The 23,572-nt window shown below is 35.4% G+C and overlaps 3 protein-coding genes across 4 annotated transcripts; all 3 read right to left on the reverse strand.

The window, feature by feature from the left end:
* Positions 1-1,093: 1,093 nt before the first annotated feature.
* LOC116026575 (ankyrin repeat-containing protein ITN1-like) lies at positions 1,094-5,788 on the reverse strand. Of its 2 annotated transcripts, none has more exons than XM_031267901.1 (6): positions 5,555-5,788; positions 5,366-5,452; positions 4,228-4,761; positions 3,421-3,549; positions 2,847-3,295; positions 1,094-2,064 (listed from the first exon to the last, which is right to left on the reverse strand). In XM_031267901.1, the coding sequence occupies exons 1-6, from the start codon at positions 5,583-5,585 to the stop codon at positions 1,294-1,296; spliced, it is 2,001 nt and encodes a 666-aa protein (XP_031123761.1). In that variant the 5' UTR covers positions 5,586-5,788; the 3' UTR covers positions 1,094-1,293. The 2 variants fall into 2 exon arrangements, with proteins under 2 accessions (XP_031123761.1, XP_031123768.1); XM_031267908.1 differs by having other exon boundaries at positions 5,366-5,459.
* Positions 5,789-9,160: 3,372 nt separating this feature from the next.
* On the reverse strand, positions 9,161-10,311 carry LOC116014157. Its single transcript, XM_031254164.1, has 2 exons — positions 10,093-10,311; positions 9,161-9,858 (listed from the first exon to the last, which is right to left on the reverse strand). The coding sequence occupies exons 1-2, from the start codon at positions 10,279-10,281 to the stop codon at positions 9,241-9,243; spliced, it is 807 nt and encodes a 268-aa protein (XP_031110024.1). The 5' UTR covers positions 10,282-10,311; the 3' UTR covers positions 9,161-9,240.
* A 5,537-nt stretch (positions 10,312-15,848) lies between these two features.
* Positions 15,849-16,541, reverse strand: LOC116029097 (flavanone 7-O-glucoside 2''-O-beta-L-rhamnosyltransferase-like). Its single transcript, XM_031270991.1, has one exon. It carries the CDS (start codon positions 16,539-16,541, stop codon positions 15,849-15,851), a length of 693 nt encoding a protein of 230 aa, XP_031126851.1.
* Positions 16,542-23,572: the final 7,031 nt, after the last annotated feature.

Raw genomic sequence — 23,572 nt, forward strand, 5'->3', positions numbered from 1 at the left:
GGTTAGCTATATCCTTAGTTGCTCCTTGGCTCCAATGGACTCCACATGCATTCAAAATGTTCTAAAAACCATTCACCTCATTCCAATCATATCATTAATTAAGAATTAAATGATAGAAACACTTTGAACAAAATTATAACAAATGACAGACAAAATAAGCTTAAATATAAAGTAAAAATATGATGTGTGGAGGATACAAAAAGAGTTTCTTCCACGTAGAAAAGTAGAAAAAAAATAACAATTCACTTGATTCGGTCCACATTAAAAGTAGCAGACAGGCCGACAGGGTGCATTGGACTTGAGAGAAGACTCTAGCCAAAAGGTTAATAGCTGGAAGATTATATTTAATACCTAATTAAAATATTAATACCTAATTAAAATTACTAAAATCAAATTATAAATAACATAAAACACAGACATATATACATACATGAAATATAACAGCTGGAAGATTTAACCATACTATACGCAGGAAAAAGTTGAAGAAACAGCAAAAGAGATAAGGTGAAAAGACCCAAAAAAATGAAGAGTACTGCAATCATTGCATCATTCAATAATTGAAGATATATATGTTGCTTTATTAATTATTATCATATCATTTATATGTTCAACACTGATAAAGTATTAATTTTAAGTGCCTATCCATATAGCACCTCGGGGTCATGAACGTCTCAAAATCGTATAGTACTTATTTATATTATATTATGGTTCTTGTCAATGATAGATAAGCTATGGATTATAGATTTTGAATCATAAACTGAACCGAATCAAATCAAAATAACTATAAGAGCATCACCATCAATGCATAATGGGGAGATATTGGAACAGTAGTGGCTGATTTGGAGGAGTGAGAAACAAGAGAGAGAAGAAAATAGATGCTCCTGCAAAAGAGGGGAGCTTGGAACAGTAGCGGTGCGATTTTTTTATTTTCGTTTGAATACTAATAGAGTCTCTATTAGAATGCTGAGGCTCGATTTTTTTAATTATATTTGTTTATTTTCTTTTGAATACTACTAACTCTATTAGAATGCTGAGGCTCGAACCCGGGTTTGATGCCACTGGACCACACGGTCCTTGGCAATCCCATTTTCTCTTTACTAATCACACTTACAAAAACTCATCAGCGAAATATCCCCACTGATAAGGATGCTCTAAACAATGTCCATCAAAGCCAATACAAAGTTGGTACAAACCAAAGTAGAAATACAACACGGAATAAAATCAAAAAACTCAATCAGCTAGTTGTCTAGATTACATAAAGATTTCTTTGGCAGCACATAAGCCTGAACTTTGTCAAAATAACATTTGGGGAATGTCACGTCGCTTATGGAAAATGCCCCATCCATAAGTAGACCATAATAAAGCTACAAGAAGCCGGAATTGAAGAATCACAAATGAAACCACCGGAACACATGAGACTACAACCAAAACAATTGCAGCCGGTTCATCACCAAATTTCTTGCTGCCAAATACAAGAAAAACCGTGGTGGAAAAGGCTACCATCATAAATATTATGGAGATCAACAAGGTGAAGAGGCCTATAATTAGTCTCCTGGGAAGAGCATAAAGGAAATCCTCTTCTTTAAACCGTGAAGTTAAGATGGACAAGAAGAGGAGAAGAGAAGTAACGGATGTAAAGAGAGATGCCCCATTTGAAATGTAAAAAGCTGTGAAAGAACCCTTTTGGGTGAAGATTGGGAAGCCCTCTTTAATCTGGTCTTTATTTTCACCACTTGTGTGAGTTGTGGCATTGGGAACTGCAACTATTTTAGCCGTATTGAAGCCTGGGCCAAATACATTTGAAACGGGGAATGTAATGTTACCAATATAGGCGTCGTTTGAATTTTCACCGCCGTGACTGCCCCCTGGAACTGTAATTGCGGCGGCGAACATGACAGTAACAATTAGGGCTGCCACAATTGTGCATGAAGTTGCTGTGTCCTTCATCCATTTCTCTGCTCCCTCTTTTAAGCCCTTATGCTCATCCGTGAACACCATCTCGGGTGTTTTACCATCTTTATTCTTCAGTGATGAGAAATATGGTGGTGAGATCTTTTTCACTTCCTACCAAATGAATGAATCAATCAGATAAATATGCTAATCCAATCTAATCTTCTACAACTTCTCATGCTTAATTACAATATATGATTTATTTGTTAAATAGTTGTTAGCTGATTGGGGTTAGTAGATTTGACTAGTTAATAGCATTAGCTGATTATAGAAAGATGTTTGCTGATAGCTGATTACATTCAAAATAACTTTCTCAAAAAACTTATCGAAAAAGCTACTTTGAGTAGTGTTTTTTGAATTTTAACATTTTGAAACAATAAATTGTTACAAAAAGTTAATTAATCGAGCATTTATATTAAATGTTTAACTATGTCAAACAACTAATAGTGGTAAAATAAGCTAAAATTGGTTGATAATCTAACTATATATTAAAACATTAATTAATTATCTTGTGTAATAAGTTAATTACTTTATTAAGTAGTTTAGTTGAACTGAATTCTTAGAAGTTGTTGGTTTATCAAACACTATAAAGCTTATACACAATTTATGAAATTCATGCTGTTTGTTTAAGAATAATCTCATATACACCATCGAAAATTCTGAGTCAAAAACTTCTAATCTTTCCCCAACAGTAGTTCTATTGTCTAGAGGTAACACAATTAAGATGATATCAATTTAGCTAGCAGAGATCTCTAATATTGATTCCGCTACTATACTAGGAGGTTAGGTTTTTGGTAATTATGTTTTATTTATATCTAACATGACCGCAACATATGCAATAAGTTTTTAATTTGAGAATATAATGGATGGATGGTTCGAAAATTGTACGAAAGTACCTTAAACCATTGCAACTCCCGTTGCATTTTTAGAGCTGCAACAGAAACAAGATTTAGCTTGTGTGGAGGTGTCAATTTCCCAGCCAAATGCACAATGTTGTTTCCATTGTTGTCTCTTTCATCTACTAAATCATGCATGAGCACACTTGTTCGACCAGGACCACAAACAAGGTTAAAAACATTGATGCAACGGTTCTCTACTGCAATGTGAAGTATATTCCGCCCACTTTTATCTTGGTAATAAGCCGTCGTAGGATATGCTTCCACAATGTTTTGAACCACCTCTTCAATGTCCAAGTACGCTGCTTCAATTATTGCTGTTTTTGCAAGTGAGGCAACTTGTGTGCCATTTAGGGTTTTTAGTTTATCGCACAAACATTTAAGAAGCTCCATTGCTTCTTGTTCCTGCTTCAACATTTTTTTCTGTACAATGATCTTCGAAAACAACTCTGAAAAACATATATATGAAATCATGGCAATTAAACAAATTACCTGAAATTCACTCGGCCAGTACGTGTAATTGGGTAAATTAAATGAATGAAATGAATAACCAAAAATTAACTATACTACTCACGGTGTATTGTAGTTTTGTTTAAGATAGGACAATCGTATTTGACTATGGCCTCCAAAGGAGATGTTTCCTTGTCTAGTGTATGATGACGAGTCAAATCAGGGTACTTATCAACTAACTCCTTTGCCACCACTGAAAATTCAAAATTGTAACACCTCAATTATATATTCATGTATTGTACTATACATTCAATTATTCAAATAAGATATAGATAATTTTAAAAATTGCATTTCAGTTTTCAGAAAAGAACATAGTCCATTTGGAACTTTTAAAAAAAATTGTTTTTAGTCAAAAAAATATATTTTCAGATGATTTATTTTCATGTTTCTTTATTCTCTTATTTCTTTTTAAGTTAGTTTCTTGATTATTATTACCACCACCATCACACACATACCACCACCACCATTTATTATTATTGTTATTTTTTTTTTGAAAAAATTATTATTGTTATTATTATTATTATTATTATTATTATTAACAAATAATATGTTCATTTTCAGAAAAATATATCAAACAAAAAAATGTAATTTTTGAACTTTCAACAAAAAAAAAAAATAATAAAAAATCTGGTCTTCACTCAAACACTTAAAATAATTTTTTTTTTAAATGAGTCATTTTCTAAAAATATTTTTCATATTTTCAAACGGACCCTTAATATGAGAATTTGCCTTAACCTTTCCTTCTACAATTGTGATTGGATCGTTAACAAATTTAAGTCATCATCACCTTAATTTGCACTAATGAATTTATCAGTTGAGCTGTATCTTAGGAGATATGAAACCCTTAAAGTTAACTTTAACACATACATACCATAGAATTTAGACTTGATTAAGTTAACAAGAATAGTGGCACCACTTGGGCCTTCATATGGGTTAACTTCCCCATCTTCATTATCCTTAGTGACACCCAAGAAATAGCGATACACTTCCACGCTGTTGAGAGTGTTTTGAGCTGCGTAATGGATGGGGAAAAGATCTTTCTTGCAGCGATCATAGAGGAGCTTAGAATTCTTCTGAACAAGAATTTTAGCCACCTCAAGGTTTCCATAACGAGCAGCAAGGTGAAGTGGGGCTAGGCCCTTGCGGTTTTTGAGAAGAAGAGCTTCATCATTATCTGCAGGCAACTTTGCCACAAGCTTCTCTGCAAAGGAAAGGGAAACATGGCGGCGGGCAACAACATGCAATGCAGTGTCTAAGTTGTTGTTCAGAGGAACAACAATATCATGTTGGTTGAACAATTTTTGATCTTCATTATCCCAACTTTCTTGCACTATAGCTCTGTACAATCCCAAATATTTGCCTTCTTCAACCACACAATAAGTACCTGCTTCAAGATCACCATCATCTGCAGGCTAGGCAATCCATCAGAATACATGCATACTGAAATTTTATATATATATATATATATATATATATATATATATATATATATATATATAAAACTAATAATAACTGGGCGTTTGGCAAATAACTGTTAGCTGATCGGATTAGTGAATTTGACTAGTTGATAACATTAGCTGATTGTAGGAAGGATAAATAAGCTGTTAGGTGATAGCTGAAATACGTACAAAATGACTACACAAGAAGCTGATAAAAAAGCTGTTTTTGAGCAGCTTTTTGAAATTTTAGTGTTTTAGAGCAAAAAAACTCAAAAAGCTAATTAATCAAACACTCGTATTGGTTGTTTCAAGTCAAACAGCTAATAGTGGTCAAACAAAAATTGACTGATAGGTTAACTATTTTACCAAGCAGGGCTAACCGCACTGCTATATGAGCGAATTTGCTGCTACGGATATAGACCTCACAACAACGACATCGCCCCAGGTTAACACTGTCGCTTCCGTGCACACAGAGTGGAGATTGGAACTTACGTACCCAACATACTTAAGTAATAAAGGGACAAGAATTGAAAGAGATCAGGCAATAAGAGAATAGTGGTAATACCATACCATTGTTGGCTTGAGAAGCCATTGATGTGCACAATCTCAAATATTTGCCTTCAACCACATAATAATTACCTGCTTCAAGATCATCATCTGCATGCTAGGCTATCTATCAGAATATACACATGCATATATACTGAAATTATATTAAACCAATAATAATCTATCTATATGAATATACCATGCATAGCATACCTTTGCCATGGCAAGAGCTTGGATGAGCCATTCAAATTTACTGGATCTCAACTTTGAAAACTTAATTGCAAGCTTGTATTGGGAAGCATAGAGACTGAGGATATATATATTGAGAGACTTAGCCTCAGGCCGGTTTGGTTCACGATTTATTTTTGTCACAAATTATAACTCTAATTATTGCTATTATACAGTTCCTAGGCGGTTCATGAACTGCTGGCTAACTTAATTTTTTTTTTAGCACTTCCACTTTTATTTGGTTAGCCTTTTTCATCATATTTTGCCAGGGTGACCCCTTTCGCCATGGCCTGGCAAGATGGTTGATGGGTATATCGAGGGAACTCACCGATTTTTTAAGTGGAAGGATCAATCTTGGGTCCCCATAAAGAGCATACCACATTGAGTGTAACTCTCATTCAGACTCTCAGGTCACAATCCTTCGTGGTCCTTGTCCCATGCAGACATTAAAACCATAATCTTAGTTCTTCACGTTTAAACCTTATCCATAAGCTTTGTTCAGTTATGGCACAAAATTGATTTGCAATTGTTCAGTTTGATCCTTCAATTAAAACCAATCCGTGACCAAGTCTATACATAGGAGACACATGAATTGATGCACATGTATATACTCAGTACTTTATAAGTGTATACTAAGGAAAAGTTTTTCCACATACGACAATTGATACAAAAGTAGAAAACAACAAATTAAAACATGTTCCACAAAAAAAAAGTAGGGGACAGGGTGCAGTGGAGGACTTGGGAGAAGACTAAAAGATAAGCATTACCCACCTCTATATTTCTTTTGTCAAATTAATTCTTCTTTATATATATATATATACTTTTTCTAACTTCATCTTCGAATTTTTAAAGTTGTCTCTATTTGTTTGATGATATTTTTAATGTAATTTTAAAATATGTACATTTTACACATTAATATTAGATTAAATATTATAAAATAACTGAATGATAAATAAATTAAAAGGGAAAACGGAACTTTAGCCCTTGAAATGTTTTCCTTTTAGAAAGCTGGTCTCTAGCTATAAGTTAATTTAAACAAAGTTAACCCTTAATTGTTGATAATGCTGCACTTTTAGTCCCTAGTGCTATATAATTATCAAACTATTTTAACATAGGGAAAATTACACTTTTCATCCCTAAGTTATAGGATAATTGTGGAATCCGTCCCTAGTGTTGGTCATACTCATTTTTCAATTTGTTCCTAAATTATCATTATCGTTGTATTTTTCGTTCATTTACTAATAATTTAGGGAAATGTTGTTTTTCCTAAAATTAAATAAAGAGTTGCTAATCATGAAATGAAACAGCTGGAAGATAACCCCTGGCCTCAATGCTTGATGTACTGCAGCCAGCTGACAAGAGAAAAAGTGAATAAAAAGGAAAAGAGATAAGGTGAAAGGACCCCAAGAAAGAAACAAATAATGAAGAGTGCATCATTCAATAATTCAAGATTATTGCTAATTATTGACTTCTTCTCATTTCATATTTTTTCAATTTATCTTAAAATATTGTTCTCTTTTTTTTAAAAAAAAAAATAAAATTATTCTCCTCTTTTTAAAATTGAGCATCACCATCATTATATTTTCTCTAATTTATCCTTATAATTTTTACTTTCTTTATTGATTTTATATTTTCAAAAGTGAGAAAAGTAAAAATCATAATTGAAAAACTCTTTAATTTCTTAAAAAAGCATACAACAGATGAATGTAACAATTAATTTGGGACCGAAGGAATAATTATTATCATATCATCTCTTCAACATTGATATTTTCAAGTGGATGATGAAGGAACAAAGTTCATGGATGATGTCATGGACGATGACGATGAGGGCTCCGCCGTCACATCCATTGGAAAGGTGATGGTCATGGTTGCTAATACAGAAACTAATAGTACATGAAATAAATTTATTAATTTTATAATATAAAGACAAAATTTTATATTTTTAAATGATATATAAAGACCAAGAAAGATATATATAAACAATCAAATAAGAAGCATGATTGTGTATTAAGGCATGTAAAGAATATATAATTTAGGAGATAAGAAATAGAATTGGAGAGAATCTAGACGAAGGCCAAGAGCAAGAAACCGAGTATTATAAAAATTCAAATTTGTTGACAATAAAATTTGTAGATAAATTAATAAAATCTGTATGTATTACACTTTGCAAGTAGTTGGGTTAATGGGTGATTCATAAAATCTTGTATATATAACCACCTATGCAAATGTATATGGCACTGAAGAATATATATATATATATATATATATATATATATATATATAGGGTCATGTTCAGGTGTGGCCGCGCCCTTACGTGCGACCGTGCGGTTTACACCACTCAATGATAAGAAATGCACCACTCAATGTTACGAAATACACCACTCAATAACATTGAGTGGTGTATTTCTTATTTTAAGAAATACACCACTCAATGTTATTGAGTGGTGTATTTCGTAACATTGAGTGGTGCATTTCTTAACATTGAGTGGTGTAAACCGCACGGCCGCACGTAAGGGCGCGGCTACATTTGAATAAAAATCTATATATATATATATGATTGCATTCAGGTGAGAACCACCCGCCTAGGAGATAACTAATAACACTTCGCATATCTATTACACTATGCAAGTAGTTGGGTTAATGGGTGATTTATATGATCTTATATATATATATAGTCACCTATGCAAATGTGTAAGGCATTGAAGAATATATATATATATATATATATATATATATATATATATATATATATAATGAGCTTGTCTGGTGACAATCTTATCTCTTATCATCTTTTCAGGAGTTAGGTTATCACATTAGCATAGCCATCCAGAGTTGAGCTACCACTCGAAGCACAACAATGTGAGAGAGAAGTGGAGTTGGAGAATTGATTGGTCGGGAACAGTGTGAGCTAAGGAAGCCTGAGGATCTTATTAGAGTTGGGATCCAAAACAAATTTGGGCTTTTATTACTTGGATTGTATTCGCAATTTTTTACATAAACAAATCTAAATTTGTAGTGTAAATTCCGCAACTGTGGCATCTATGGCATCTATAGGCTTTCTTATAATTTGGATATGCTATTTTGGAGTCAATCTAGTAGGAATAGGTGGAATAAAAGTTTATTATAAATCCACATGCCCACAAATAGCATAATAATAATAATAATTGATGGAGAAAATTAATTCGGGGTATGTAATTATGTATGGATTAATTAGCTTACATAAAATATAGAGAATAAAAGGTGAACAATTGTGTAGAATTGGGTTGGTATTAGACGGAATAGAGCTAAGTATTACAAGTAGATTGTCAGAATGAGACATGGAACTGAGTATGCCCTGTAATATTTGGGCAACGTTAATTTATACAAGAAAGGAGCCCAACCAACCTAGCTAGAAATGTGGCAGGCCGTGAGACTAAATCAAGGTCCACATGGTGGGCCGCAAGACTAAGTCTTAGGCCCACTATTTTGGGCCCGGGACCCTTCTTGGGCCACTCAAATGATCTTGCTGGCCCTAGGCTATGCGCTCCTGAGACCTGGGGTCCTCATTATTGGGTGGTTTCTAATATCTCCCAGGTATGTACTGATTCGATCTTTTCAAAGCAACAAATGGAATATTATAGAATGAAATGAAGCATTACAAAGTGTTCAACCAATTATGAGTGGCCCGCAAGTCAAAATGGCAGTTGGGGAAAGCCACGCTGATCGAAAATACCCCGTCCATACGTAGATGACACCAAATCTACCAGCAGCGGGAATTGAAGAAGCACAAATGAAGTGACCGGCAAACATGCAAATGCAGCCACTATAATAAGAACTCCCCTTCTGTTTTGCCCAAATACCAGATACACTGTGGCGGAGAAGGCAATCATCATAAATATTATGGACAAAAACAAGGTGAAGAGGCCTATGATTAATCTCTTTGGAAGAGCATATAGGAAGTCTTCTTCTGCGTAGCGCGAAGTTAGGATAGACAAAAACACAAGCAGAGAAGTGGCTGATGTGAAGAGAGATGCAGCATTTGAAATGGAAAATACTGTGAAAGCATTGTTGTTTGAGAAGATTGGGAGGCCATTTTCACCACTGTTGCCACCAGGAACTGTAATGGCTGCTGCAAACACTACAGTAACAATTAGGGCTGCTGCAATTGTGCATGAATTTGCTGTGTCTTTCATCCATTTCTCCCCTCCCTCTTTTAACTCCTTATGCTCCTCTGTAAACACCATACTCGGAGTTTTTCCATCTTTATTCAGATATGACAAGAAATATGGTGGTGTGATTTTTTTCACTTCCTGCATATCAGATTACAAGTTTAACTCTCAATGGATAAACTGCCTAGGCTGGTTTACCTCCTTAGGTTGTGGTGACAAGACTCAAATGAGTTTACTTAGTGTATATATGCACCTTGGTGTAGTATGTGCAATGACTTTGAGTTTCATCATATCGTCATTAAAAAATAAAAATAAAAATGAAATGGTAGGCGAAAACATATAAGATTATAAGAGATGGTGACATATATAGTATACCTTAAACCATTGCAGCTCTCGTTGCATTTGAAGAGCTGCACCAGAAACAAGATTTAGTTTGTGCGGAGGTGCCAATTTCCCAGCCAAATGCAAAACGCTATTACAATTTGTGTCCAGATAATCCATTAAATTAGTCCTAAGCAAACTGGTTCCACAAACAAAGTTAAAAACATTTTCACTGCGGTTCATTACTGCAACGTGAAGTATAGTCTGCTTCTTAGAGTTTAAGGAATAAACCGACATAGGATATGCTTCCGCAATATTTAGTATGGCTTGCCAAATGTCTAAACTCGTTGCGTCACTGAGTGCTCGTTCTGTCAGTGAGATCACTCGAGTTTCATTTAGGGTTTTGAGTTCATCGCACAAGTATTTAAGAAGCTTCACAACTTGGTGGTGCAGCACCATTTTGTTTACTATGCTCTTCCCTATCAGCCCTAATAGATAGATAGATAGATATATTGAATTTAAACAATAATAAACAAAATCTACTTTATCAACCTATTGAAGCACAGAGTCATTACACTGGGGTGACCTCCCATTTGGTAGAGTCACAGTTATGCCGCTCGACCACAAGGTCTTTGACATGTTAGGTGGTTATGTATACGCACACATCAGTCCTTATACCGTGGACCATGGTTCAATTCACAATGCATTGTGGACCATGCATCATGGCTGATACTGCAGTTGTGTTGAAAGGAAACTGTACTTGCGCGGAACAGAGGCTGTTTCATCCGTCTAAAATTGCAGTTGTGTTGAACGGATACTGCAGTTGTGTTGAACGGATGAAGCGACCCTGTTCCGCGTAATTGCAGTTCCCTTTCCACACAACTACAGTATCGTTTAACACAACTGCAGTATCAGGCATGGTCATGGTCCACAGTGCATTGTGGACTACCATGTAATTTGCGTGCACACATCTATAGATACATACATTGTAGTATTTGAGGTGATGAGGTGGAAAATTGGTGCGGATAATGTTGTTGACTCGGCCTTATTAGAAACACCTGCATGCAATAATAATTTTTACTAGTATATTAAAAATCGAAATAAACGGTAATTAATTTGCTGACAGGCATGACATTGAAGAATAAGTATATATAAAATAAAGAGAGACAATAGAAATGGAAAGTTACTCACAATAGTATATGAAACTTTGCCAAAAGTTTAGACTGCGTTTGTTAATAATGGAACAGTCACAAAAAACTACGGCACCCAAAGCTGACATATCGTAACCTAACCTCTTATGATGGCCCAAATAAGGGCCGGTACCTTACAACCAACTGCAGAGCCAAATCTGTATATATAGATATACATATAAAATTTCAATTAAAGAGGCTAATTAAGATGGATAAGATATTGGCCCTATTTGATAAAATAGTTAGCTTATCCTTTAATTTTAGCTTATTAATCACTATTAATTATTTGATTTTGTTTAAAAATTAATATAAGTGTTTAGTTAATAAACTTTTTGTAATTCCAAAATGCTAAAATTGAAAAAGTTACTCAAAATAAATTTTCCAATTAGCTTTTTGAAAAAAAAATTGGTACCAAACATCTATCAGCTAACATCTAATTTACCAATCGCATTTCTACAATTAACTAATGTTATTAATTAGTCATACTCTCTAACCTAGTACTGTCAAAGCAGGCCGACCCACTGCGGGCCTAATTGCTGGTGGACTTTTATGGACCGACCCGTTTAGACCGTGGACTATGATTCATGCAACCCTAACCCGCCTCACTCGGATTGACGGGCCCCACGCGCCAGCCCGAAGGCTTGTATTGTTCTTGTTTTTTTTTTTTTTTTTTTTTTTTTTTTTAAATTTACATTGAATATATATAACATATATTCATGTGTATTAAGTACGTGTACACATGAATATATGTTATATATTCATGTGTACACATACTGTGTACACATGAATATATGTTTTATATATATATATATATTCATGTGTACACAATGTATGTAAATATATATATCTTTTTTTATTTATTTATAGTGATTGGCCCGCCGGCCAATTCGCGATCGGTGTGGGCTGCGGGCCTTAGCGAGATAAGCCCGCTAGGCATGCTTCTTCGCAGGCTATCTTTTTTGTACTGTGGCCCTAATCCACCCCATCATGGGGCGAGTGCGGGCCAGCCTGCGAGTTTCGGCCCACTTTAACAGTACTTTCTACCCCAATCAATTAACATGCATTTACCAAATAGGGCTATAAGGTATGTACTAGTATACCTACCATAGAATTTATATGTGATTAAGTTAACAAGAATAGAGACACCAGTTGGGCCTGCATATGGATTAGGCTGCCCGTATTCATCATCCCTAGTGAGACCAAGGAAATAGAGAAAGGCTTCCTTGCTTTTGCGATGATCCCTAATCGCACAATGGATGGGGAAAACACCACCGTTGCTGGGAAGATAGAGGAGATTATAATTCCTGCGAACAAGGATTTCAGCCACCTCAATGTTCACATTCTGGGCAGCGGTGTGAAGTGGGGTACACCCAGACGCGTCTCTGGGGCCAAGTTCATGGTCCATCAATAATGCCGCAAGCTTTTCCATAAAGGATGCATTACCTGCTTTAGCAGCAACGTGCAATGGAGTCTCTAAGTAATTGTTAATTGGAGATCGAATTGCTGCGGGGTTTTGGCTGAAGAATATTTGAGTTTCCTCCCAATTTGCTGCCAATATAGCTCTGTATAGTGCCCAGTATTCGCTGTAATCAACTGCAACATCATCTTCATCGTCATATTTCGGCCGGAGAAGCTAGATAGCTAGAATTAATGAATCAAATTTAAACCACTCTACCTGGATTTTGAGGAAGTGCTTGGGAAGAAGATGCCATTTAATTTCTGCAATTTTATTCTATCCGATGATCTTAACTCAAATGGAAATCCTTTCAAAAAAGAAAAAAAAAAAAAAAAAAAAACTCAAATGGAAATTGATGGCCTGGCAGGATATGTTTTATATATAGTTGTTCAGAATAATGGCCGGATTTAAATATAGCTGGTCGGCTGCCAGCTAGCTACAACTTTCCTACTATTATGGCTACACATTGAATGGAAACTCACTTACAATTATTGGCAAGATGACTACACATTTGAAAGCTTAAAATTTTTGGAGCTTTATTGACCCTAGTATATCAAATGGAGCAGCCGTTATACGGCGAGATCAATTGGTTCACCCAAGTATTGATTACTTCATTTTTGGGCAGTTAGCTAGTGCCAAAACAACAAAGGTTGCTTGCATTGAGACATTTTAAAGGTGTCACACAAAGGAGTCAATTGGGCATAGGAGTCCAAATTGCAGTCGTTGAGAATGTTGTATAACCGATGCGAGATGACCTCTACAGAAACAGTTGATATGTAGTTTTCTCGACTTATTGATATGTTGAATAAGATGAATTTATTTAGAGACACTATTGAAGATGGTGCAATGGTTGAAAAAGTTCTTCCTACCATCAATAATTTCCTTATAAAGAGGGGCTAGTTCAACTCTCCATGGAAATTGCGCATACCTATTGACTTGCTTGGTTTGAGTCAATCTAATTAATTGATATTGTCGTAATTACGATGATGCATTTAAAGACGATTGATTCGGCATTCGTAAATAATTTACAAACCACTAAAAGTCTAAAAGTTATATATAATAGTGCTGCCACTGTTGCTAGTCTACCGCCCGACTAGCGCCTAGCGCCTTCTGCAACCATGGCTGCAATCACGTGGCTTCAATTAGTTCTAATTTCTAACAACCATCTTTAAAAACAATATAAAGTTTGTTCTCAAAAATAAAAAAACAATATTTAAAGTTCTAAATCTTGTTTGTTAGCACTTAGCAATAACAAAGCATAATAAAATGAAAGTGGATAATTAAATAAGTTGACTTTATAATTAAAAAAATCCTCGATAAATGAAATAATTATTGTGCTAACATACAGAGGAGTTATACTACATATACTCCCACATTTTACTCCCTAACTTTTTACTCCCTGATGTGGCAAATAAGGATTGGATATTTTCATCATGTGGGTCCTAGGATAGATGTCTACATCACAAGTTTGTGAGAGGAAGTACAAATTGGGAGTATGAAATGGGAGTACATGTAGTATTTTCCAATAAAGAGTGCCAGAAGACTATTCATGTTCAGATCCGCATCCTATTATTCCGACCTACTTACTCCATGGGAATTATTATTATTAAATAAAACATGCATAATTAGCTTGCTGTAATCTACAACTAACATCACCTGCTTCAACATAAATCAACTAAAAGATCAACAAATTTCTTGCCAAGAACATTCAAGGTTTAAATTTAAATTGAACTCTGTGTATAGAAACAATGAAACATACAATTTGGTTTTGAGTTTTTAAAATATATAGTCCGGTGAAAGACTTGGATTATCAAATAATAATAATAATAATAATAATAAATCAACAAGTTGCAGCGAGAAAGTTATAGGATATATATATACAATAATCTAATCTAATCTAAAAACATAATAAGTGTCAATAAAGGTTATACCCTTCATTTATGTCCGTTTTTTCTGTTAAATTCTTTTGTACATTATTCTATTAAAGTTATACTTTACAATATATTAGACAAACATACCCCTATCGCTATCTTTTCGACTATTATTACCATGCACATGCATCCACAATATATTTTCTTATTTTCTTCAATAATAATAATAATATATACACATTATATATTGGAGTTATATATTAGTTATTTCATAAAATATAAATATAAAATTTATAAAAATATTTTCCATTATTATTATTATTATTATTTACAATAATTTAAATATCTAAAATCTAAATAAATTTACAATTTTAATATAAAATATTAATATTTGGCACCTATTTTTTGCGCATCGCGCATAAAAAAAAAACTAGTGATATAATATATGTGTAAATTCAATGTACTCAACATTAAAACCATCCCATCAATAAATTAGTAGACATTCTAAGTTTCTAATATTGACTTTGACAGAGCATGGACGGTGAAGAGCTGGGGCAACTGACAAGCCATGTTCATGCAAATTTATTTATTTAATTTCCAACTTGCAAGGATGGAAGGACAGGGTGTGTGTGTATGTATGTATATATATATATATGTGATTTAGTGGTACCAAGTTGTACTCTCGTATGGGAGGTTGTAGGTTGGAGCATCCGTGGAGATGGTATTGACTATTTGTGCTTTAGTAGAAGTATATATATATATATATATATATATATATATATATATGTCCATGATCAGGTGCAAAGGATTTCTCAGGTGAAAAATATGCACAAATCTCAGCCATTATATTAATTTCGTCCAGATCTATTGCTCTTTTAAAAAATTATACTTCGAATTAACAAAAATTGTGCACTTGAAGGCACAAAGCACTCGAAGGCCAAAATTCTGCACTCGAAGGCACAAAGATGTGCAATTGAAGCAATTATGGTGCCAAAAAAGTGAGTTATTCAACTTAAGTGTTATTGAAGCAATTACACATACAAATCATTTGTAAATCTCAAAAAGAGTTAATTCCAGCAGTGGTCCTCCGACTATGTTGATTTTCTAAAATTAGTCCCCGACTTTTAATTTGAACAAGAGTAAATACCCAAAATGGTCCCTCGACTATAGCATAATTCACAAATTGGTCCTCGACTTATGATTTTAACCAATAACATCCATGACTTTCCAATTTTTACCTAATGTAGTCCTCCATTAATGAGTCCGCCAACTCGCCGTGAAACACAAGGGCAGTCACGTAATTTCCACTATTATCCCTCTCCCCTTCACTCTCTCCAAAAACCCATTTGGCAGTGCCTCCTCTAGGGGAGTCTCCTCCCCCGCCGAAAACCTAATTACCCATATAAAATTGGCGCTGCTAATAAGCTCTAGTCCTTTAGCTATTTCTTGAATCTCCTCCCTACTCAAGTAGTACTCGCTCCCAAATGAAAGGTATAGCGTTGAGTGTTTTTGTTTTCCGTCTAGCCATTTCATCATCTCTACATCCTCCTCCTTGCCGCCCTTCTTTTCCTGCACTCGGATGAGTGAGCCAATGGGCACTGCGGTGTTGCCGAGCTTCTCAGAGATGTAGTCGATGTACTTCCCCTCGATTTCCCTGCTAGTGTTGATCAAACAGATTTTAGTGGACAGCTCCATGGCCCTTAGGATGGCGATTCTTTGGTCCAGGTTGACGTTCTCGTAGTTTTTCCTCAGATTCTTGAGCTCGTCTGGCCTCATGCAGATCTCCGGAAAAGGGAAGCCACTGGTTGTCCGGTGACGTAGCAAGTAGTGAGCAAAGGCCATGGAGGCTGCCCCGGTGATGCCGTAGCAGACGGTGGGGATTTTCCGCGATGCGGCGGCCTCCGCCGCCCAGGGCTGGAAGACATCGTAGATGAGCAAGTCGGGTTTGATTCGGTCAAGGATGTCGTAGAAGCTTGGGCTGGCCATTCTGAATACCTTGCAGAGGGTGAGAATGAGGTGGCGAGGGAGATCTTTTGTGGTGTGGCGGCTCAGAGGAAGAAGCTCCGGGAAATCGCGGGCGTGGAGATGGATTTCCACCGTGTGGATTTTGTCATAGGGGTTTTAACGGAAGAGAGGAGTACGGGAGTGGAACAAAAATGGATGTCGAAGTTGCGGTGGTGGAGCTCATTGGCAAGTTCCAGGTAGGGGACGAGGTGGCCATGAGCTAACCATGGCAACGAGGTGAAATTACGTGACTGCCCTTGTGTTTCACGGAGAGTTGACGGGCTCATTAACGGAGGACTACATTAGGTAAAAATTGGAAAGCCATGGATGTTATTGGTTAAAATCATAAGTCGAGGACCAATTTGTGAATTATGCTATAGTCGATGGACCATTTTGGGTATTTACTCTTTGAACAATTTAGGTCCCTTGACTTTTAAATTCTTTCCAATGTTGGTCATTTCGTCAAATTTTGGTTAAGTTGAGATCAAATGAATGTGTAAAATTGTCTGTTCACATGTCTCCTATCCTATAGGCTGTATATATGAATATAATCTCAGTCGAAGTCTCAATCGAAGCCATATAATCTCAGTCGAAATCTCTTCGACTGAGATTATATTCATATATATAGCATATTATCTCCAAACTATTACATCTCTGCAAACTATTATCTGCATATTGCCACCAACAATGGACCACAGGAGGAAGTGTGTAGTCAATCTGCAAACAATCACAAAAAATAATAAATTTTAGATCGTAGAGTCAAAATAAAGGTAGCAACTCTTGATTAATGTAATAGTAGAAAACACATGCAAAAAAAAATTGATTGTAAAACAGATTTTATTAAAAAAGTCTTATCTCCTTGTGATATAGCATTCTGGTTTTCCTTCATCATAATAATACACAACCAACAATTCATTAAATATCAAAATACATTTGACTACCCACATACAAAGAGGGAACAAACATTTTTTTTTTTAAAGAAAAATGGATTAATTAAAAAAGAGTCTTGGGGTGGCGAAACCCCTACAGTCATACAAAAGGGCCGACTGAACAGATGCCGGCTAATATATACACATACACATACAATAATATAACCAATTCAAGTTTTTTTTTTTTCTATTTAAAGTTTAAAGTTGTAACTAAGTGAAATTGATAAAATGGACGAACTGCTTAGTCATATGCAAGTAGCGCAGCAGATGTGATAGAAGTGAGACCATTTAAGGTGTCTAAACACACACACACATAAATGCTTACACTACAATAAAGTATGTATAGTGAGGCAGAGATGGAAGAATGAAGATGGAGAAGCCAATTTAGAACCTTACAATGACATATAAACACTAGCACTAGAATACTGCAGAATGACTCCAATTACTTCTTGACAAATGATTAAGTTACTTACTAATTAGCAAATCAACATAAACATAAGCATTAAAGCATAATCAATGAATCAATATTATATCAATTATATCAATTAATCAATGAATCAACATTAACCAGTAATCTGTTAATGTGAATCAACATTCAATAAGTAGTGAATTAGCAATCGGTGTGCATGTCAATGGAAGACTTCTTCCAGTATGCTGAAATGTTAAAAAGGCATATCAGACAATACCTTAAAATTTCAATCACAATATTCAAAATATCGGTTGAAAAGAAACCTTATTCAGAGCATTGCTAACACGTCGTAGATAATGTGGCACAGCTTTCCAAAGTGTCTGCTCAAAATACTTAAGCCTGAAAAATTAAAGATATTAGTTTTCTGAATATATAGACACAAAGTGTAAAACTCACAGAATATTCAAACTTCCATAGATTACCCGCCCGTACTTCATTAACCGATTAAGTAAAATTAGTAAATAGTCCACATTAACAAATTAAGTAAACACATTAACAGATTAACTAAATAAGTAATTAGTAATTAACTAATAATAACAAATTAGAAATTGATGAATTGGGCAGTGGGCACTATGGCAGCAACTAAAAACTTTTTTTAAAAAAAAAAACACAAAATTGGGACAATTAGGGCAAAAACTATCCGCAATTAGTATCAATTGAATTAGGGCAACTTCAAAATTAGGGAAATTAATGCAAAAATAAAATTAGAAAAATTTAAGGCAAACCAAAAATTAGGAAAATTAGGTGAACAAATTATTGAAATTAACATTTATAGTTCAAGACTTCAAGGGGTGAGATTTTGAGAAGTTCATGTTAATTAGTAAGGGAAGAGTCGAAGAAGAGTAGACAACCAAACCTAGCGGTGGCTGGTAAGGGAAGAGCCGAAGAAAAGTAGACAACCAAACCTGCGGTGGCTGGTAAGGGAAGAGCCGAAGAAGAGTAGACGACCAAACCTGGTGAGCGGTGGCTGGTATCGAGGGCTCGAGGCGATGCAGTGGGTGGTAAGGGAAGAGTCGAAGAAGAGTAGACGACCAAACCTGGTGAGCAGTGGCTGGTATCGAGGGCTCGAGGCGATGCAGTGGGTGGTAAGGGAAGAGTCGAAGAAGAGTAGACGACCAAACCTTGTGAGCGGTGGTGGACCAATAGTCCGATGTAGTATCTGTTCGGAGTTACTTACAATTGCCTCCACTGAGACTCGAACCCACTGGGAGTGTAAACCAGGACACCAGGTGCCACTAGACCACAAGGTCTTTGACAGCCCTTTTTTATTTATTTGTTCCGAAATTATAAAATGATAGGATCCGACCTAATTAGATTTGTAAATGTCTATGATATAGGATGTGATACCTGCATTACGTGAAACTAGTCTCTTTAATTCACGAGAAAGCTCATAACATAATGTACTTCCACTGGAACTTGCCTCCAACCATAAATTAAAATGATCAAATTAAAGCATTACAAAGTCTAGAGTTTGCCTATCATCCACCAATTAGTTTGCCTATCATTAACCAATTAATTGAGTGGCATGCAAGTCAATTTGGGAGCTGGGGAAAGCCACGCCGATCGAAAATGCCCCGTCCATACGTAGATGACACCAAAGCTACCAGTAGCGGGAATTGAAGAAGCACAAATGAAGTGACCGGCAAACATGCAAATACAGCCACTATAATAAGAACTCCCCTTCTGTTTTGCCCAAATACCAGATACACTGTGGCAGAGAAGGCAATCATCATAAATATTATGGAGAAAAACAAGGTGAAGAGGCCTATGATTAATCTGTTGGGAAGAGCATATAGGAAGTCTTCTTCTGCATAGCGTGAAGTTAGAATGGACAAGAAGACAAGCAAGGAAGTAGCTGATGTGAAAAGAGATGCAGCATTTGAGATGGCAAATATTGTGAAAGCATTGTTGTTGGAGAAGATTGGGAGGCCATTTTCACCGCTGTTGCCACCAGGAACTGTAATGGCAGCTGCAAAGACTATAGTAACAATGAGGGCTGCTGCAATTGTGCATGAATTTGCTGTGTCTTTCATCCATTTCTCGCCTGCCTCTTTTAACTCCTTATGCTCCTCCGTAAACACCATACTCGGAGTTTTGCTATCTTTATTCTGATATGACAAGAAATATGCTGGTGTGATTTTTTTCACTTCCTGCGTGCAGATCAGATGAAATGAATCATATATATGCGCGCCTGTGCGCGTTTTTGTGTGTTAGTTTCCAAAAAAAAAAAAAAAAATGTTGGTCAGACATCTCCAGCCCCAACTCCAACCAATTTGGTCTGCAAACTGTTGACTTTGATAACCACAAGATCAGATCACACTCAGTGGGGGATCGGAGAATATATAAGATATTGTGGCAAACCATACCTTAAACCATTGAAGCTCTCGTTGCATTTGAAGAGCTGCACCAGAAACAAGATTTAGGGTGTGTTTGGTTGGGGGTTTAGGCATAAGGTATGGGTATCAAAGTGATTGTTAGTGTTTGGTTGATAGGTTTTGTGAATACTACTATGGGTTTGGAATACCCCATTAATGGCAAAACCCATACCCTTATTAAATAAGGGTTTCATCTCCCTTCATCATTTCTTCCCCAACTATTAATAATCATTCCCATTCCACCCAACTACCAAACATGCTAAATACTTTCACCAAAACCCATTATCCTTACCAAGTATTTGATACCCATTCCGATTCCGATTCCCATGTGCGAACCAAACGCACCCTTAGTTTGTGCGGAGGTGCCAATTTCCCAGCTAAATGCAAAACGTTATTTTTATTTTTGTCATGATTATCCGAAAAATAAGCCCTAAGCACACCGGTTCCACAAACAAGGTTAAAAACATTTTCGCTACGGTTCATTATTGCAATGTGAAGTATATTCTGCTCCATAGAGTTCCAGAAATAAACCGACATAGGATATGCTTCCGCAATATTTAGGATGACTTGCCAAATGTCTAAACTCGTTGCATCAATGAGTGCTTGTTCTGCCTGTGAGATCACTTGTGTATCAGTTAGGGTTTTGAGTTGATTGCACAAGCATTTAAGAAGCTTCACAGCTTGGTGGTGCAGCACCATTTTGTTTACTATGTTCTTCCCTACCAGCCCTGATAGATAGATCGAATTAAAACAATAATAAACAAAATCTATTATTTTTACTATTATATATTTTCCAATTAATAAACAAAATCTGATATGGTCATGTTAGGTAGTTATGTATACACACACATCCATACATACATACGTTGTAGTAGTGCGGTGATGAGGTGGAAAATTGGTGTAGATGTTGACTCAGACTTAGAAACACCTGCATGCAATAATAAATTTTACTACTAACTTTAACTTCGAAATGAGCAGTAATTAATTGGCTGGCAAACACGAGATTGAAAAATTGAATAAGTGTGTATATATATATATATAAAGATAGACGATAGAAATGGAAAGTTACTCACAATGGTATATGAAACTTTGCCAAAAGTTTAGACTGTATTTGTTAATAATGGAACAGTCAATACCAACTAGGTCATCCAAAGCTGACATATAGTTATATAACAACCTCTTATGACGGCCCAAATGAGGGTACCTTACAACCAACTGCAGAGCCAAATCTGTATATATATACATATAAATTTCAATTAAATTCTAATGAGCTAGCTAAGCAAAGGCCAAAGAGGCTAATTAAGATGGATAACATATAGTTGGCGGGGCTAGGTAATTTATATCATGGACCAGGGTCTATATAATATTTTGGACCTTAAATTAAAACAAGGTACAAAATTTATACTTATATATAAAGTACAAAATTTCATAACACAAGACATATAACATATATAGCATTATGGGCACAAGTAGATTGAAAAGATGATGCAGGTACATATATAATTTATACTCGTAATATACATATAATAATTTCATAAGGATGGATTGACTAGTATACGTACCATAGAATTTAGATCCGATTAAGGCAACAAGAATATCGACACCAGTTGGGCCTGCATATGGATTAGGCTGGCCGTATTCATCATCCCTAGTGTGACGAAGGAAATAGAGAAAGGCGTCCTTGCTTTTGCGAATATTCACAGCCGCAAAATGGATGGGGAAAAGACCTCGGTGGCTCGGTTGTCATGAAGATAGAGGAGATTAGAATTCCTGGTAACAAGGATATCAGCCACCTCAATGTTTCCCTGCTGGGCAGCGTTGTGAAGTGGGGTCTGCCCATGGACGTCTCTGGGGCCAAGTTCATGGTCTAAAAATAATGCTACTAGCTTTTCCATAAAGGAGGCATTACCTGCTTTAGCAGCAACGTGCAATGCAGTCTGTAATTGATTGGCAAGTGGAGATTGAATTGCTGTGGGGTTTTGGTTGAAGAATATTTGAGCATCCTCCCAATTTGCTGCCAATATAGCTCTGTATAGTGGCCGGTATTTGTAGTAATCAACTGCAACATCAGATCATCTTCATCGTCGTTATCATATCATATCGGCTATGTTTGGCAAACCTAGTTAAAAACGTAGCTGGAAGCTAAAATCTGAAGAGCTATTAAGCTAGTTTATTTTTGAAAACATTTTCAAACAGAGCTTATAGCTTTTTTTTTGAAAATCAGAGCTTATAGCTTATTAGTAGCTTAAAATAGTTATCATATCATATTTAGGTCAGGAAAGCTAGCTACCTAACAAATAGCAAGTTGTTCTATTTGCACCACTTATAAAGCTAACACACTTGTCAAAAGGTGGTGTAAATAGCAATTAGGGTGGTACAAATAGAATTTCTCTAAGTAAAATAGGAGAAGGAATAACATCATATCATCATATCATGTATGGGGAAGCTAGCTAGCTAGCTAGAATTAATGAATCAAATTTAAACCACTGTACCTGGATTTTGAGGAAGTGTTTGGGAAGGAGCTGCCATTTAATTTCTGCAAATTTATTCTATCCGATGATCTTAACTCAAATGGAAATTGATGGTCTGGCGGGCTATGTTTTATATATAGTTGTTTAGAATAATGGCCGGATTTATATATAGCTGGTCGGCTGTCAGCTAGCTACAACTTTCCTACTATTATATGGTATGAAGGGTGAAGGGTGATAAAGACGACAAAATGTTATTAATAAAACAAACACCCAATTATTCCAAACTTGAGGGCCCATTCTTCTTAATTATTGATATAAATGGTTGTTAAATCTATATTACAAATAATAATTCCTTCTTTTTTTTTGAAAACAATAATAATAATTCCTTTTAAACAATTACTTTCGAATTCATTACATCATACCATGAATTTATTTATTTTCTCAAATCTGATCTGTTTTTTTTTTGAAAGGAAATCTGATCTGTTCAACAACCATCTTTGCTAGCTACCCACTCAATTATTACAGGGATAGCCAAATCAGTCAACCTTGGTAGAAACAAAATTATTTTGAGTTACCAAGTTTGACTCTATGGAACTATATATTTTTATTGTTTATTGGCTTTCTTCTTTGTCTCTCATGAGTTTGCATTAGTATACATAAAATTTCTTTTAAAAAAAGTTTGAATGGTATAATATAAAAGTTCCCTCTTGCACGCAAAGGGACATGATGCAAATTAATTAAATCTCAGAATGAGCTGGCCCATCTGGAC

Source organism: Ipomoea triloba, chromosome 1 (genome assembly GCF_003576645.1).
Source record: "Ipomoea triloba cultivar NCNSP0323 chromosome 1, ASM357664v1".
In the NCBI taxonomy this organism is placed as follows: domain Eukaryota; kingdom Viridiplantae; phylum Streptophyta; class Magnoliopsida; order Solanales; family Convolvulaceae; genus Ipomoea; species Ipomoea triloba.

Coding starts and splice junctions, on each gene's coding strand:
- LOC116026575 (XM_031267901.1), bottom strand. CDS start 5,585: ATGGCTCATCCAAGCTCTTGCCATGGCAAAG. Junction 4,762..5,365: donor GGCTTCTCAAGCCAACAATG/GTATGGTATTAC, acceptor CCTAGCCTGCAG/ATGATGGTGATCTTGAAGCA. Junction 2,065..2,846: donor GGGAGTTGCAATGGTTTAAG/GTACTTTCGTAC, acceptor TTCATTTGGTAG/GAAGTGAAAAAGATCTCACC.
- LOC116029097 (XM_031270991.1), bottom strand. CDS start 16,541: ATGGCCAGCCCAAGCTTCTACGACATCCTTGACCGAATCAAACCCGAC.
- LOC116014157 (XM_031254164.1), bottom strand. CDS start 10,281: ATGAACCGCAGTGAAAATGTTTTTAACTTTGTTTGTGGAACCAGTTTG. Junction 9,859..10,092: donor GAGAGCTGCAATGGTTTAAG/GTATACTATATA, acceptor TCTGATATGCAG/GAAGTGAAAAAAATCACACC.